Below are 14,801 nucleotides of genomic sequence, written 5' to 3' on the forward strand. Positions count from 1 at the left end.
GTATGTATGTATGTATGTATGTATGTATGTATGTATGTATGTATGTACAGGCCTGCCAGATCATGGCCTTTCCTTACCTAGCACTGTGAGATTGACCAGCCCCAGGCCATTACTATGGAAGTCTGGTGGATTGTTGACTTGGCAGAGGTAGGTTCCAGTGTCTGAAGATCGAATATCTGTCAGTTGAAGCGTGGCTACCCCTCCCGTGGGGGGATTCTGCAGCAGAGTGGCCCTCTTTGCCTGGGGACCCGTCAGATATAGCTTCTTATTGATGAAATATAGGATCTTGGGAAATGGCGGAGAAAGGGAGGTTACATATAGCTTTTTTGTGGCTATCACTTCTGTGACCCCTTTCTAAAAGTCAGGGACCAAGACTCCCTCCCATAAGTCCCTAAAATTTTGCTATTAAATATCTTAAGGATTTCTCTTTCTAGGTGAAATCTTAAAATGAATGTGCTCCTGATATACATATAAATCGAGTCACTAACTTCTAAGTCACTAACAACTTGATTTAAATTATTCTGTTGACTCACTTTTCTCTGAGACAGGAGGAGCTTGGGGCAGCATGAGCCTATGTCTAGGGTAGAAAGGGTGGGTAAGAGGCAATGGAGCTAATCAGGAGAAAGGCTATGAAAAGAAAGGTGAATAGTTATAGAGATAAGCTTCTACTTATCAGTTTTGTGTTGAGTGGCCCTGCCCCTATCATGGGAGCTGTAATAGGAACTAACAGGAGAGACTTTGCAGCCAAGCTGTCCCCTCACAGAAGCTGCTATATGCAAGATTCCTAGCTTTCTATTATCTCTGGATATTGGGAGGGGTTTGTAGGCTGTAGATATGCTAGAGTGGGTGGAGTGGGGGGACCCTCCTCACCTGGATTACTTCTCTCAAGGGGGGAGGGCAACCAATATACCCTTAGATCACAGGGAAAGGTTGGCAAGAGAGGAAGGGAATTCTCAAAACTTTTTTTTGAGGGGGGTAGGAGCGGGAGAGGGGGTAGAATAGCAGCATTTAGGGTTTGGTTTCCTGGAGTCTCTTCCTTGTGACTCCTATCCAGACAGGAAATTGTCTGATCAGGGTGAGAAAACCACATAAGCAGGGATAGGGAACCTTCAGCCTAGAGGTCACATGTGACCTTCTAGGTCCTTGAGTTTGGTCTTTTGACTGAGTCCCAAGTTCTACATAACAAATCCTCTTATTGAGGGGATTTGTGCCGTGAAGTTTGGATTCAGTTAAAGGTCCACTCTTGAGGACCTAGAGGTCCACATGTGGCCTGGAGGCTGCAGGTTCCCCACCCCTATTTCTAGAGGCTAGTTTCTCCCTTTACCTAGGTAGGCCCAAGGAGTTACATCCCAACATCCCTCCCCCAATGAGGCTGCCTTACAATGTATGGTTCCCTTCCTCTCCCTTCTTCCCTCTACCCTCATTCCATTGGAGGAGTCTTTAGACCCTGAAGTTCACACTCACAGTCTCAGCTGAAGAGATTGGATTACCAGGCTGGACGAAACTCCATTCCAGTGCAAAGTTTTCTCCCACAGATGTGTAATAGCTACAGGTCAGCTCTGCAGCCTCACCAGCAGGTTTGCTCAGGGGTTCAACTGGCACTTTCACTTCCACGGGGCATCCTGGGGCTGGGGGAACCCCAAGGGGAACAGGGGGAAACTTCAGATCCTGGCCAAGGAGGACGGAAACAGGAAGGGAAGACCAGGGCAAACAAACCCCTGTACTCCATCCACACTCCCCACCCCTCTTCCAAAAACAATGTAAATCTGGTGTCTAGACTGGTGTATAGAACCTCTCAGAACATCCTGCTCCCCCTCCCTTCCAGCACAGGCCATTCAGGTCATTCTCAGCCCCCCCTCCCTCCCCAACCTCATGAACATACACCTCCTTGAAATCTAAGGTAAAGATTTCTGGGAGGAAGGAAGGGGCTTCCATCAGCTAGGCTAGGTCTGTCGGTAAAAGAGATCAAGCCTAGGCCAGATATGAGGGTGTGTTTGTTAGTTTCTGTGAGTCTACCTTAGAGTATGAAAGACCACAGTAACCCCACAGTCCTTAATAATCTTGTTAGCAACCCAAATGTCTCTTCCACCTTCAGGACCTCAACAATCCACTCATTTTTACCCATTCCTCATTTAACCTCAGTTTTTAGGAGACCTCTCCCCATCCTACTCCACTAAATTCCCCCTTTTAAAATAGTTGGTTGAGCCACCATCTTTCCCTATTTCTGGGACCCTCTAGCTATTCAACTTCTGAGGGCAGATGAGGGCAGGGAGGTGTTATGAGGGTGATCCTGAACTGTAGCAGTTGAGCTAATAGAATTCGCTCTCTCCCTTCCCTCCTAATCACGGCCTCCAACTCACATTACCAGCCAACAGCCCCCAGCTCCTCACCGATCAAGTGGATGAGGGTCAGCATTGTCCAAAACACTGGGGATCCAGGGAGCTGAGCCATGGCTGCCTGGGGCTGTCCTCCTCTGTGTAGCCTTTGTGGGAGGAGAATGCCAGGAGGACTGTAACCAGAGGTAAGCAGGACTGACTAACACAAAAAGCAAACAAGGAGAGAGGCCCTGGCACCGTCCGGAAATGGTGCTTTACCTGGAAAGAAAGGCATTGAAGAGAGCAGAAAAGCCCTGAGAAGTCCAAACTTGGGATCAAACCTGGGCCAGGCTGGGTTCAAAAAAAAGCAGCCCAATCTCAACATGCTACAGAACAACAGGTGTCAAGGACAATGAGGAGTCAAGGATTGGAGGCTGGGAACAAGAAGAAAACAGGGGCTAGGAGTAGAGGAATTCATTGCAGGAGGACAGGACCTAAAAGCAGAGGAAAGATTCAGGAGGTTCCTATTCATTTTGACACTGAGAAATAATAACACTGTTACATGCAAATTATCACACAAGTGAACATTTTTCAGTCTTGAAATACTATCTTGGTGGACGTGACATGTGACAAACATAGTGCCAGTAGCATAGCCGCTGGGCCCTTCCCAGTCCTTTGGTGACCCCTACTGCCATAAAAGACAGTTTTTCTCCTCTCAACTCATTTTCAAAATATATGAGTAATTTGGATATCTCCATGGAAACGGGGAAAAAAAGCATTGTCTTTGCTGTAAGGGAGTCTGGATTCAAATCCTGCCTCTGAAGCTTATGATCTGTGTGGTCTTGGGCCTAAGATTCCTCATCTATAAAATGATATGGCTGGAGTAGATATCGTTTAAAGACTTCCTTCCCAGCTAGAGATCTATAATCCTATGACGGTGAGAAACTGAAATCTAGAGGTCATTTGACCCAGGATGTTGAGAAAAAAAGCCAATGGAATCTCTAGGGTTGATGGGGTCATTCCCTATAAACAAAGGGAGGAATAGAGGGAAGAAAAAAGGGGGAGGAAAATAGGGGCAGGTTACTGAATGTCTCCTAGAGCCACACTGTCTACTCCCACTTCTGTGTGGACCTGGCTGAAACTTCACCTCGTTCACCCCATGCCTCAAATGTTTAAATTGTCATTGAATACCACTGGAATATAGAGCATCATAGACAAAGAAAGAAGAGGGGAACAAACTAGGTTCCTCATCCTGCTCCATTTGAAACAGGAGTTTGGAATGGTGTTCCCAATACTACTCTCTCTGATGACCTCCAGGGGGAGGAATATCCATTTTGGCTTCTTGCTGAAGAACATTAATAAGTGATCCAGATTACCTCCATGCCTTGTTTATGCCATTATTTTTCTTTTTGGGATGGCTCATGCCATCCTGGGATGATAAGAAGGCTGGAAGGGAAAAGATGGGGAAGAGATAAGAGAGGCATCCATAGTGTCACTACCATGGAAAGATATTTGACTGAACTATAGAAGATCCTGGGTTCTATTCTAACGAGAGATCTCTTCCTCTACCCAGCTATATGATCCTTGGAAAGGCATGTACCTTCTCTGGGTCTATTTCCTCATCTGTAAAATAAAGAGCTGGGTTACATTTCCATGGTCCCTTTGAGCTCTGATAGTCTATAGATTCTATAAGAATGAGACCTGCATAGGGAATGATTAAACAGTATTCTACCAATCCCTTCCTTAAGCTCCAATTATAGGCAGCAGCTTTGAAAATTGCATGTGACTCTCACTTTCCAAATAAAAGTTATCTTTTATTAACGTTTATTTAAAAAAAGGTCAGTACAAAGTAGTTTCTAAAAATTACACCACCCCTCTTTTCCCCCATGAAAATCCAACCAAGAAAGGTTATTAGTGCAGTTGAGTTTGAGGTAAGATCACAGGGAGGATATAAACTGAAGGATCTTTGGAAGGTAGGGTGATCACAGATAAATCCCACCATATTGTCCCCCTCATAAGCCCATCCTGATAGCATTTCAGCTCCAGTCACCAGGCTGAAGGGTTGACTCTGGAGTAATATGTGAGGTCTAAACCGTTGCTGAGCCCAGGTTCACTTCCTAAGGCTTTCCACTGCCTAGAGCCAGTTCTCTGAATATTGATGAGATCTATTAAAAACAGGCTTTCCCCACAATAACAGGGAGTTAGAGAGGTAGGTATCTTAGGACAAATAGAAGGCAAGCCTAGGAGTCTGGACAACAGGGATTGAGGTCCTGCTTCTGATACATATCAACTGTGTGACTCTGGGAAGGACACAACCTCTCAGTGGCCCTAGTCAACTCTAAAATGATAAGTTTTAGATGAGTTGTCTATTTGCATCAGAGGAGGGAGTTTCCACAGTGGAAGTTCCTTGTACCAATGAAATCACAGGACCAGACCAAAAGGTGATGAAAATTAGGGGTGGGGGGAATAAGGAGTCTATATGTCTGGAGTATGGTTGTCTTTAAAGCATTCTAAATCCCTCCCTCCCCCCGCCCAGCACAGGCAATTACCCTTGAGGTGCTAGTAGAAAGGGTAAACCAGTGGATAACTCAGTCAAGATAAGGGTAGGCAATTATACTAGGGACCCTGCCTGGCTCTGAGCAGGCACCATGACTGGCACAGCACCCATCCGACTGAGAGCAGAAGAAGATACCCCTCCAAGGGTAGGTGATGCTGTGGGAGGGTGAGTCCTGTTTGTCCTGGGTAGCCCTGGGGAAGGCAGGGCCTGACTAGAGAGACTAGGTGTAGGGGTAAGTGCACCAGGTCGGGTAGATCCATGTCTGAGGGCTCGGGCTGAAGTCACAGAAGAAAGGGTGCCATTCTTGGAGATGGTGTCTGAACTCTTAGTCCAGGGCAGTGTCCGGGGGGCAACAGCATCCTCCCTGAATTTGAAAGGAGGCATAATGACAGATCAGAAAGATCAGGTCTCTGGGGACTGGCATTTACTTCTGTTACTTTCCCCGTCACTTGATCCTTCTACTCCAACTTCTTTAAACCTTTCCGAAAAGGAGTTTACACCTTTGGCTGTAAGGTGAAAATGGGATCACAGACATTGACTCTTCTTCCAGAGTTGGCTAGATTCCCAGGCTCCAATCGGGAATGCAAAGAGATTGAAGGTTTGTACAAGAGCCAGAGACACTTACTTGATGTCATTGGCTGGCTCCTCTTGTATTTTTTCACGGTGATAGTACAGGAGGACCAATACAGACAGCACCACCAGCACCACCAGGGTGACTACCACAGCTCCAGCTACCACTGCTGCCTTTGGTCCTAGAAAAATCTAGGAGTCAGAGCTGGACATCCAATCAACACCTCTCCATAAAACTGGCCTTGCTGAAACATCCTCCACCACCACCAGCATCATCACCACCCCAGTATATATTCTGCCCTAACAGGAAGAGTGGAAGAAGGGGCTGATTAGGATATGTGCAATCAATGATTGGTATTTCAGTATTTTGGATAAGAGTAAAGGCTGCAGTTACTCATCCCAGAATCATGTACTTTGACCTTCTCCCATATACTTCCCCCTTTCCTTGCTGTCATCTAATACTGACCACCCTCTTTGTAGCCACCACATCATCCCTACTGACCTGAAGTTACCTCTAGGGTCACATTGCACTGGGCACTGCCCACCTTGTTGATGGCTTTGCAGACATAGACTCCGGACATGGAGGCTGAAAGGTTGGTGAGGAACAGAGACCCACGGATGCTATCTGCAGGCATAATTCAAGTGGTCAGCCCATAAAATACTTCTTCCCAAAGAACTGTCCATTTCCTTTCGATTTAACTCTCTATAATGTTCTGTTAAGTCTGTTCATTTCCCACCAGAGTACCAGGGAATATAGCACCTCAAACCCTTTAGGTTCTCCTTACAATGTTCATACTTTCAGGACTCTACCTGTTATGCCTCACTTTTCCCAGACTCATTCCTAACTTCCCATCTGTCATTTCATCACCATGGACATGTATACCCACAATGTTGGTTCAGGGGAGGGGAACTAAAGGAGTTATACTCTCCTCTCAATTTACCTTACAATTTTATCAATTTATTCCCCAAATATCCCTGTCATCCCCTTTATCTCCTCAGCTCTTCCCTTCCTACCCCTCCTTTCAAGTCCTCTTCAACAAACAACAAGCAAGTATTGTTCATGTGCTAGGTGTTGGAGGTAAAAGGACAAAAAGAGGACAGATCCTGACCCTGAAGTTATTCATAATCTAGTATGTTCTGTAAGACATTGTACACAAATACATAAAATATACATTAGAGTATGGTCAAACAAAATGATATGAGAAATTTTTAAAAGGAAGAATCAAGAAAGGCTCAATTCCAATCTTTCTCATTCTGACAATACCTAGCCCATTTCTCTTTCTTGCCCTCAGTCTATCTCAACATTTCCAGCACCCCAGCTCCCCAGTTCTCCCAAATTTTCTCACCTATAGCAGGTGAGAAGAAGAACTGCACCCGTGGGGGGAGCCGCTCCCACCTGTACTGGGCAACTGGTTTGCTTCTTGGGGTCAGGCAGGTCAGGGTCACATTGGCCCCCGTTCTTGGAACACCATGGAGATGACATGATGGAGCAGCTGGGGACACTGAGGAGATGAAGGAATCAGATGAGAGACTAAGATCAATTACTTATGATAGGAAAAGACTAGGTACTTTGTCCCACCTTCCCTAAGTCCACAGTTCTCTTATGCACTTTTGGGAGAGACCAAACTCTAAGTGTAATACAGGAAGGGAGAGAAGTGAGGGTGGGATGAAATGAGATTGCATATCAATAGTAATAATAGTTGAAATCTATGTAGAACTTTCCATTGGGGGATATCTCTCTCAAGCACATTGGGGTAAAGGGAGATGGACTCAAAAGGTTAGGAGAACTGTTCACTTACCTAGAACATCAAGTTCCAAGCTGCCAACACCTGACATACTATTTCCTTGGTCCTGCACATTCACAGAGCATTTGTATTGCCCAGAGTCCTGCTCTTGGAGCTGGACTAGCTTCAGAGATATGTTTCTGGAGGGCATGGTGTGTACTAGAGATATTCGGGGTTTGCTTAATAATTTTCCATCAATATAGGACAGCACCTAGAAAGGTAGAGAGATCACAAGGCCCCATTACTGGGCATTCAAGGCGACCAACAGGCCAGCAGCCTTCAAATTAAGCTTTTAATTCATTATGTTAAAATAATGCAAGAAACAATGAAAAAAATTCAGTTGGGGGTTAATTTTTATATTGGTTTATGTGCTACTGGTATGAATGGTACATTTTGGTGCCCTGGACTAAGTGTTTAATTGCCCTGTCCCAATTATGACTCTGCTCTACACCAAGTAGTTAGTATACTAATACCGCCCCAAATCCTACCAGCTTAATCATCCCTGTTTTAACTTCACTGTAAAATAAGGGGGTTGAACTAAACTGTCTTTAAAGTCCTTTATAGCTCTAATAATGTGTGCCTCCTGGAGTAAGTGCCCACCCAACCCAGTGGTCTCCTCACTGTCTCAGCTCCCTGACAAGATCTCTCCTAAATGAATCCCTGCCCCTTCTCATGGGATACCCCTCTTCTTCACCTGCACCATTTCCTTCCCACTTTGTTCCAGGAACCATAGCACGTAAGGGGAGGCCTCAGGTTTAGGAGAGGACATCATTCTGTTCAGCGTGTACCATGCTGGGAGCACCACCTCTGTCCCTTCCACTGCTTCCACCCTGGGAGACCCCATGTGCAACTCCAGCTGGGCTCCTCGGGAAACAGACACTGTGGGAGGGAATAGAGGGACATCACTGAGGAGCTGGGCAGGAGCAAGGGGAAAGAGTAAGAGGGGAAATATCATTTCTCCTTCTGCCCACCCTCCCTGCCGAACGAATCACCAAGTACATAGATCTCTGTAGAGAGAGGGGATGTCGCAAAAGTGAATAGGTTAAGATCTGAGAACCTCTCTCTACTGGCCCTGCATCAGCTGGATCTAAGAAGAAGTATTTCAAAGCTCTTTGGTGGGGAGGGAGAGAGAGAGGATTAGATCTCGGTTTCCTCTTTCTTTCCTTCCCAGTCATTTGCAGGAATGGGGGAGTTGTCCTTGCTGCTTAAAAGAAAAAAATCAGCACAGTTTCTTCCCATGCTGCCCTTCTAAAGTGCTCAAGATCTAGCTCACTTGCTCCCCTACCAAAGTAACAGGCAGGTTACCTGAGTGCGGTGCAGGGAGGCCAGTTTGACCAGTTACCATCACTTGGGTTGTGGCTGCTCTCTCTCCCTGCTCTGTGCTTAGGGAAGGGCCAGGTAGGTGGGGGCACTCCAGTTACCCATTAACTCAGCGGCTCTCTCAGAAGCTCTTAAGTGGGAAAGGAAAGGATGATGCCAGTGCTTGGGCCTGGAACCTGTTGGGTCTGAGCCCTCACCTTCCCAGTCATGGAAACTGGATCTCTCTCCCCTCAAAAGTGAAGACTTAAGAAAAAGATTCAGATCAAACCCTTCTCGGGCTAGAACTACCTGGAACAGCTTCAGAAATCCTCTGTTCTTCTAATTGGGGGTATCTGTTATGGAAACTGAGGAATAGAACAGCTGGAGGAGACAAAAGAAACAACTCACTTTTATATAGAAATTGGGGTTTGCTAAGAGCTGTACTTTATGTTGTTTGACCCTTTTTACAACATAGCAGTTGCAATTATTAGTTACATTTAACAGATGAGGAAACTGAAGCTTACAGAGATTGACTTGCCCAGTGTCTGAACCCAGAAATTAGAAAAACTCAGGTTCTTGATACCAAGTTCAGAACTTTATCCAAGTTGCCTTCCCAAACTGGGTTATGTTGACATCAACCTATATATGGTTAAGTCTCAGGGTTTTGAATGGTGGGGGAAGGTAAGAGTAAGCAGAAATTGCTCGAGCTCTCTGAAAATTGCAGGTAGTATATAGCCTGTCCTCCTTGCGATCTGCTCTGGCACTTTGCCTGGGTTCTAGATATTGAATCATTGAACTTTGGAGATAAGAGTCTTCTTAGAAGTAGACTTCACCAAATTCCTTCTCCCATTCTATAGCTAAATGGTATTATGACAGAATGGGTAGAGTACTGGGCTTGAACTCAAGTCTTGAGATTCCAAGGCTCTCTTTGTACACCCAAAGTAAAGAGAAGTCACTTAAAACCTCTGAGGCTCAGGCCATTCTGGGACTATAAATTATAATAGCTAGCATTTATATATCTCTTCAAGATTTTCAAAGTGCTTTACAAGTTATTACTTTTAATCCTCACAACTACCCTGGGAAGTAGTGCTAATATTATCCCTACTCAAAGATGAGGAAACTGAGGCAGAAAGAGGTTAAATAAATTTCCCGAAGTCACAAAACTAGCAAGTGACTATGACAGGATTTGAATTCAGGTCTTCCTAACTCCAAGTTCAGTACTATCCACAGTGCCATTTATCTGTCTCTATAGATAGTAATCATTTTCAAACAGATGAAATCAAATGTCTCTGACTTAATGATTGTAGCTGACATTCATATAGGGCTTTACGATTTAAAAAGAATTTGACATATGATATCCCATTTTATCCCAACAACTTTATAAGTGCTATTTTTCTTCCTATTTTTCAGATAAGGAAACTGAGGTTTAGAGAGGTCAGGTGACTTGCCCACGGTCATCCAGTTCAGGCCTCTCCTCTCCTGCCTACAGGTCAAACATTCTTTCCAGGTATAGAAATAGGTTCAGAGAGGTAGTGAATGGCAAACCTGGAAGAAAGGTCAGGGCTTCAGACCCCCTAGTCCTGTACTCTTTCTACAACCACACAGCCACTACTTGGCCTTACTTCCTAATTTAAATTTCTTAATCCCTAGCCTATTTGGGGCTTAGTAGATCAACAAACATTTAAGCATTTAAATTCATCACCCACACAGAATACAAAATGGATGAGGCAAAATGCAAACAACCACAAGCACACTGGATGGATACTATGTAAATGGCAGATAGTCTCAGAAGGAAGGCCCTAGCATCGACAAGACAGAGAAAGACCTCTAGCAGGAATGTGTGAGGTTTTAGTAGTCTTGAAGCCAAGGAAGCTAGGAAGGAAGTGGGGATGAAGAGTGTTCTAGGCATCGGGTCAGTCAGTGAAAAGGCACAGGGTTTAGAGGAGTATCACGTTGGAGGGAGAGCAAGAAAACCAAAGTCAACAAAACTTGGAAGAGAAAGAGGGCTTAGAACATAGCCATAAGCAACAGGTTTGGGGATCTGGGGTTAACTATAACCACCCTCTAAAATGCGTTGAATACTCCCTTGAGATCGGGAGGAAGTGATGATAGTGCAGGATGCACCCTTCCCCCCACCTGCTTGTTTGTAGGTCCCCTTCCTCACCCACCTCTTTTCTTTGAATTTTCAGTGTTCCCAACACCAACCCCCCTATTTCCTGACAATGTCTCCACAGGCTGGACAGGAAACAGAGGCCTTAGAGATAAGTAGGGAGACAATGAAGGGGGGACAAAACCGGAGACACCCCACCCCAGAATTATCCGGCCAAGTAACTAAGCCTCCTCTCCGGCTACTGGGCTGGTCCCTTCCACCTTCCTGACTTTGGTATCTCTCCCTGCTATCCTTTCTTTGGTATAAGGAGGTGAAAGGTAAAGGAAAGAGACCATGATTTTCAGAATTATCCCTAGCTGGGAAAAGGTGGAAGGACAGTAAGCTGTGACTGGGTGGAATTCTTTGCTTGGGGGTAAAGAGAAAGCCAGAATCCAAACTTCGATACTTTGGGAGAGCCTTAATTTTCCTTCTTCCCAGAGGAAGCTCTTAACTCTGGAACAGAGACAACAGAACAGCCACTGGCCTCCATTTTTTTGTGTATGTGTTGGGAGGGGAGCCGAAGGGCTGTCATTCTCCTGTCTACTTTCCCTACCCCCAGTCCCAAGAGAGCAACCCAATCACAACAGCAATCGGGATGTAAGATCCTTATCCAGGGCTTGGATTCACAACTTCAAAGTTTTCAAAACTGATGGGGTCTGGAGAGAATGGGATTATATGCACTCTCCCAGGGTTTCTAAGAAGATATGGCCCACCACTTATTCATCCTTTTCATCCCACCTCCTGCCCCTAAGAAGCTATTTGGAGGGAAAAATAAAATTACCCAAAAATCCTGTTTTCAGGTTTGTTTGTTTTTTTCTGAATCCTCCATTCTAATTGTCCTTCTTTTGCCAGATGTTAATTGGAGTGGAGAAAGGTTATTATCCGGGTAGAAGGAACATAGGGATCAGGCCAAAGTAAGGACCCTACCAGGGCAAAGGAACTCTTTTCTGGAAGGAAGAAGGGATGGGGGAGCAGGCAGCCCAGGCCCTAGCCTCCACCATCCCCTGGCTATTTTTAGTCTCCCTCCTTCTCTGGGAACCTCCCCCTGCTGGCTTCTCACGCCCCAAGGGCAGCAACACAGAGTCATGGAGAACAAAATGAACAAGTAGAGCTGAGCCTGGACCAGAGGAGTTGAGTACCATTTGCCAAGAGGCTTATTAACCAGCCCCTTGCCAGTTTGGGATGGGCAAACCCCCCTCAAGGTCAAGTAGGTCTCATCTAGCTCGGGGATAGAAAGTTGAAGATTGGGAAGGGGTAACAGTGAGACTGTGGAGGTAGGGAAAACCCAGTTCTGCCATCCAGCCAACCTCTCTCCTCATACCTCCCAATCTAGGCCTGAGGCAACTTTTCCTTTCTGTCTGGGTAGCCCAAAAGAAAATTGGGGGAGAAACAAAGAGAAATTGAGAAAGCCTGAGGATCCAGATCAGTAGCAGCTACTGTTTCCTAAAGACTCTAACTCAAAGACTGGGAGAAGTCTTATGCTGGTATGAGTAAAGTGCTCTTTGAACCACCCCAGGGGAGCCTGAAAATCAAATGCTTCGACACTAGGAAATGGACCAAACTAGAATGTAATGGAGGGGAAACTCCTCCATCCCAATACTTCTTGCCCTCAAAAGATTTGAGAACATTTGAACTTTCAACCACAGCTTTTTTGTGTGTTTTTGTTTTTTATCCCTTGATTCTCCCCTAGAGGAGACCAGTGTGATGAGGGATAATAATTTTGGGGAAACTGACCTGGACCCTAAACTTACTCTGGCTCGATCACACTCCAGTCCAACAACAGAGATTGCCATCTGCTCCACCCCTCTAAAAATAATCTGCACGAAGGGGGAAAAAGCATCAAGAGATAAGTTACATTGAATAACGGGTTTGGAAGTTTTCCATCCTCCTTCAGACGTAGTTTCGAGAACGAATCTCGTTACGCCACCCTCCCGAGAGTTAGATCGAGCAGTAAGGGATCTTCAAGCATTTACTCTCAAGGCGTATCTCTCGTTTTCCACTGCTACCTCTTCCCCTCAAACCCGACGGCTTTATTACTTCAGAGATTCGAGTGAGGAACCTCACTGTAGCAAGTCAGCACAACCCCACTATCCGCTATGGACCCCACCCCCTACACACACACACACACACACACACACACTTCCTGTGTCCCAAATAACCTCGCTGCCGTGCTCCCGAGGGTGCAACCCCTGGTTCTCCGGGCAGGAAGCAGCCTGGGGTGAGGGGAGAAGAGGAGGAGGCCCAAGGAAGGGGTCGCTAGGATGGTGACAGTACTTTAGCATGAGACCCCAAAAGGCAGATAATTCTCGGGTTGTTTTTTTTTGGGGGGGGTGCTCTCCCCCCAGTTCCTGCCTTCTCCGACGGGGTGGGTGAGGGTGCGGTTAAGCCCTTAAGCTCTTTATAGTTGGTTTCTCATCCGGGAGCTCAAAGCAGATCAGCTCAGCTCATCAGACTCATAACTGAAGATGAAGTGGGATGGAGTGGAGGAATGAGGTTACTAAATCTTCAGGGTATCCAGATCTACTACCTTTTCCCTTCCCTTCCCCTGCTACCCCCGCCCCCTCACCTCCGACTGCCCCAACTGGGCTCTTTTACTCTCCTGTCCAGGACTGTCAGTAGTCCTAATTGTCATGCCACGGAAGGGCTAAAGGTACCTTCCTCCCCTCTCCCTATTTCCTATGAGAATAGACTCAAAAGTTTCATCTCCCACATCAGCGTCCTAAAGCATACAAAGCCTTCCCCTCCCCACTGAAACCACACTTTTCCCTCTAAGCCAGGGGCTCCCCCAAGGTCGAACTCACCGAAGATGGTCATCCCCAGGAGAAAAAGCTGAAGCTGGAGGGACCATGGAGGACCAGGCAGGGGGACCATGACACTCCCAATCCCCAAAGCATTCAGGGTCTCAGAGTTCTAAGACAGGTGTTGCGTTTGCGCTAGAGCGGGAGCCAGAATGCCAGCTAAGGCTACAGACACTAAATGACACTATGGGCGGCGGCTCAGACTCGGGTGCCTTGGACTTCGGGGAGTGAGGAGGGAGGGTGCTCAGGGGCGGGGCCTCCGAAGGGGCGGAGAGGTCACGGTTCGAGGGTTCGAGTGGCTAGTTCAGCCACGAAGTGGCGCTCCTTCATTCTTCATCAACGTGAAGCCAGCCCATGGCCTTTGGAGGGTAAAAACAAATAGAGGGGGCAAGTGGGTGGTGACATCCTTGACACCAAGGAGGTGTCGCCCGGGGAAAGGGTCCTGAGTTGCTGAAATATTTACTCCTGGTCCTCCTTCGCCAGTACTTCAAGGGTTTGTCGAAGTCTTGAGAACGGGGGTTTGGGGAGGGGGAGACAGACTTCAAGGAAAGAAAAAGACCAGAGAAGGGGAAAGAATTGAGAACAGGTCAGTAATCCAACGGGCGGCACCCTCTCTGGGCGCAACCTGGTCCTTAATTCCCCTGCCAATCCATAATGGTGGTAGTGGGTGTCATGCGGAGAGCTGCTGCGCAAACCGCTTTCTATACATACATATGTAAGGGAACAGGACCGAGAACTAAAAAATATGCCCCTCCCGCCTGCTTAAGCAGGACTTCCAGAAGGAGTTCCTTCTCAAGTAGGGCCAGTGGGCGTCACTAGCAGCCTGGGTCTTCTTAGTTAGCACGATCAGAGCAGCCGCAAAAGCCCAAAGATGCAGTCAGTCTTGGGCACAGGTTATTCAGCACCGCCCCCAACTGTTTTCTGGGGGCAAGGGGAGGGGCTACCACTGGGAGAGTAGATCTATGTAGTTGCTGAACCCAGTCTTCATTCCCTGGCCAAAGAGCATTGAAAATCAAGAAATCTTTGACGGTCAGGAATACTCCAGGCTACGTCTTCCCCAGAGCAGCACTCCCCAACCCGATAGGAGTGAAGGTATAGCTTACACTCCTATTTGCTTTGTTCTTATCTAGGCGGAGAGGGGAGAAATCGAGAAAGAGAATGCTAGACACAGGACCCAGTGCCCACGGATCTCAAAGCATGAAATACCTCCTGAATGCTTCTCTGATTCTAAGTTGACCTAAGGCGGATCAATAAGCTGAGAACGAAAACCAGGTGTTCTGGTCCTTTTGGACCCTCCCTCTGGAAGAGTGGCTTGTAGCTCAAGACATA

At 46.6% G+C, this 14,801-nt stretch overlaps 1 protein-coding gene across 2 annotated transcripts in view; it reads right to left on the bottom strand.

Moving 5' to 3' along the window:
- Nucleotides 1–13,728, bottom strand: part of ESAM (endothelial cell adhesion molecule) — a 17,816-nt gene extending 4,088 nt beyond the window's left edge. Inside the window, exons 1-9 of one of the 2 annotated variants that reach the window (XM_069080698.1) lie at nt 13,476–13,728; nt 7,921–8,105; nt 7,242–7,437; nt 6,789–6,944; nt 5,945–6,067; nt 5,498–5,624; nt 2,391–2,509; nt 1,465–1,628; nt 78–285 (exon numbers count right to left, since the gene is read on the bottom strand). In XM_069080698.1, coding sequence (XP_068936799.1) covers nt 78–285; nt 1,465–1,628; nt 2,391–2,509; nt 5,498–5,624; nt 5,945–6,067; nt 6,789–6,944; nt 7,242–7,437; nt 7,921–8,105; nt 13,476–13,545 — 1,348 coding nt within the window. In that variant the 5' untranslated portion in view covers nt 13,546–13,728. Of the gene's footprint in view, nt 1–77; nt 286–1,464; nt 1,629–2,390; nt 2,510–4,122; nt 5,237–5,497; nt 5,625–5,944; nt 6,068–6,788; nt 6,945–7,241; nt 7,438–7,920; nt 8,106–13,475 lie in introns of those variants that run through there. The other variant, XM_069080700.1, reaches the window with a different exon arrangement.
- Between the last annotated feature and the right edge of the window lie 1,073 nt (nt 13,729–14,801).

This window comes from Petaurus breviceps, unplaced genomic scaffold (genome assembly GCF_028583685.1).
Source record: "Petaurus breviceps papuanus isolate PSGF00001 unplaced genomic scaffold, PetGlider_PUasm1.0 91133, whole genome shotgun sequence".
Classification (NCBI taxonomy): Eukaryota; Metazoa; Chordata; class Mammalia; order Diprotodontia; family Petauridae; genus Petaurus; species Petaurus breviceps.